The following is a 1835-nucleotide window of genomic DNA, read 5'->3' as shown; positions in this document are numbered from 1 at the left end:
ATTGACATTGATACCTCAGAGCCTGCTGGACCTTCTGATGGTAAGGTTTTTTGAAAATGTTTTTTAAAATGTACAAAGTGATTGAAAGAGGCCTTAAAATGATCTAGTTTCTGCTTAATTTTCAATGCTCTCATCTAGTAGTTCTTTTACATTTACAAAACCTGTAAATTAACCATTTTAAGTCATAAAGCAGTGCATCATGGGAGTTGTAGTCTTTTTTAAAATTCCATATGCAACTGATAAGCAAAGCTTAAAAATAAGAATGATATCATTGTAGGAGACAAAAGTAGCCATGCAGCAAGTGATTTTTATTAGAAAACCTATTTTGAAGAAAGTTTTAAAAAGTGCAAATTTGAAAGTAACACACTGTTTGCAATATGTCAATCATAGATGCACAACATAATGGAAAATGAATTGACAAAATGTAATACTCAAGATGGACAAGACACAGATGAGTCAAATGCTGCAACTTCATCAAACTTAATTTTGGAAAGAAGGCAAAGACACAGAGTGTGCCAACTGCAGCGGTCTGATAGTGATGAAACTCCAAATGTTAATGTCCCAGAATTGCAGACTGTTGAAACACCAGCAACCTCTAACCCAATGCAGAGCAGGCATAATAGACTCCAACAGTTTTATAGGTGCCGGTCAAATGCGTCACAAAGAGGAAGAGCTGTAGAGGAGAGCAGCACCTGCAGTGTTGTTGAGGATAAAATTCTTAAAGTTCAGCGCCTACAAGGCAAAGATATTGGAGTCATGAAGGGAAAACTTGGTCACATTGACAAAGAGATTGGTGCAATGCACAACAGTACTAAGTACATGGCAAATGTAATTGATAAAGGGCATAGAACAACATCAGATAAGCTAGGCCGCATAGCAACATCTTTAGAGACACTGTGCACAGTAATACAGTCACAGCAAGGGGGAAGTGCTAAGAGGCATCTTAGAGCAATGACCTGCATGCAGGGTCACACCAGGGGAATGTCTCGGCTTTCAAGCACTACTGCTCAACTCTGCAAGCAGACAGTTGCCATGCAACTGGAAATGAAACAACTTTGTGGAGAGATTGCCAGGGGAATGGGGACACTCCATAATGTTGCAGAAAGAATACAAAGTGATGCAGCACCTGCAAACCAGCCACAAATTGGTGGTAGTGATGTTGGCAGAAATGTCAGTGGCATACTTGACCCAGTGTTATCTGCGGCACGCCGTAGCAACAGGAAAAAATACATATCAAGTTACATGCCCATGGGCAATATGATAAGTACAGGCAAAGCATTAGGGGTGCGTGGACGTAAAAAATAGTATGGTACCTTTAAAGTAACATTTTTGTCAAAAAGATGACCCTCTGATTTAAAAAGCATTGCTTTCTGCTTTAAAGTAAAGGTGAAGAAACTTACTGTTTGATCTAAAAGCATTAACATGTTAAGAGAAAAATGCATATACTTTAATTTCTGTGCAATAAACAGTTTACAGTCAAGTACCTGAATGTCTTGTGTGTTTCTTACCTTTGTTAAAAGTAATGTTGTGTTATCTCTGCCCTTCTCCTTCTACCCTCTGCTGCTTCCGGTCCATGTAATCTTGCATGGGGTTGTTGAGGCGGATTGTCATTTTTAGGTAGTACATCATCCAAATCCAGTTCTATGCCTCTCCTAGTGGCTATGTTGTGCAACATTGCACATGCAGCAACTATTTTGCAACAAATTTCAGGACGATATTGTAAAGCTCCACCAGTCTTATGTAGTTTCCGGAACCTAGATTTGAGCACACCAAAGGTTCTCTCTATCACATTGCGGGTTGCTATGTGAGCATGGTTGTACTGCTGCTCTTTTCTG

The 1835-nt window shown here is 39.5% G+C and overlaps 1 protein-coding gene across 1 annotated transcript; it reads left to right on the top strand.

The window, feature by feature from the left end:
- The first annotated feature begins 402 nt into the window (after window positions 1-402).
- LOC147712100 (uncharacterized) lies at window positions 403-1305 on the top strand. The gene has a single exon (XM_086919593.1). The coding sequence runs from the start codon at window positions 403-405 to the stop codon at window positions 1303-1305; it is 903 nt and encodes a 300-aa protein (XP_086775719.1).
- Window positions 1306-1835: the final 530 nt, after the last annotated feature.

Source organism: Lissotriton vulgaris, chromosome 5, assembly GCF_964263255.1.
Source record: "Lissotriton vulgaris chromosome 5, aLisVul1.2, whole genome shotgun sequence".
NCBI classification, from domain to species: Eukaryota; Metazoa; Chordata; class Amphibia; order Caudata; family Salamandridae; genus Lissotriton; species Lissotriton vulgaris.
Note: the sequence above shows the minus strand (reverse complement) of the source record. Positions and strands in the feature narration are given on the sequence as shown.

What these genes read in the sequence shown, in the direction of transcription:
- LOC147712100 (XM_086919593.1), top strand. Translation starts at nt 403, where the DNA reads ATGGAAAATGAATTGACAAAATGTAATACTCAAGATGGACAAGACACA.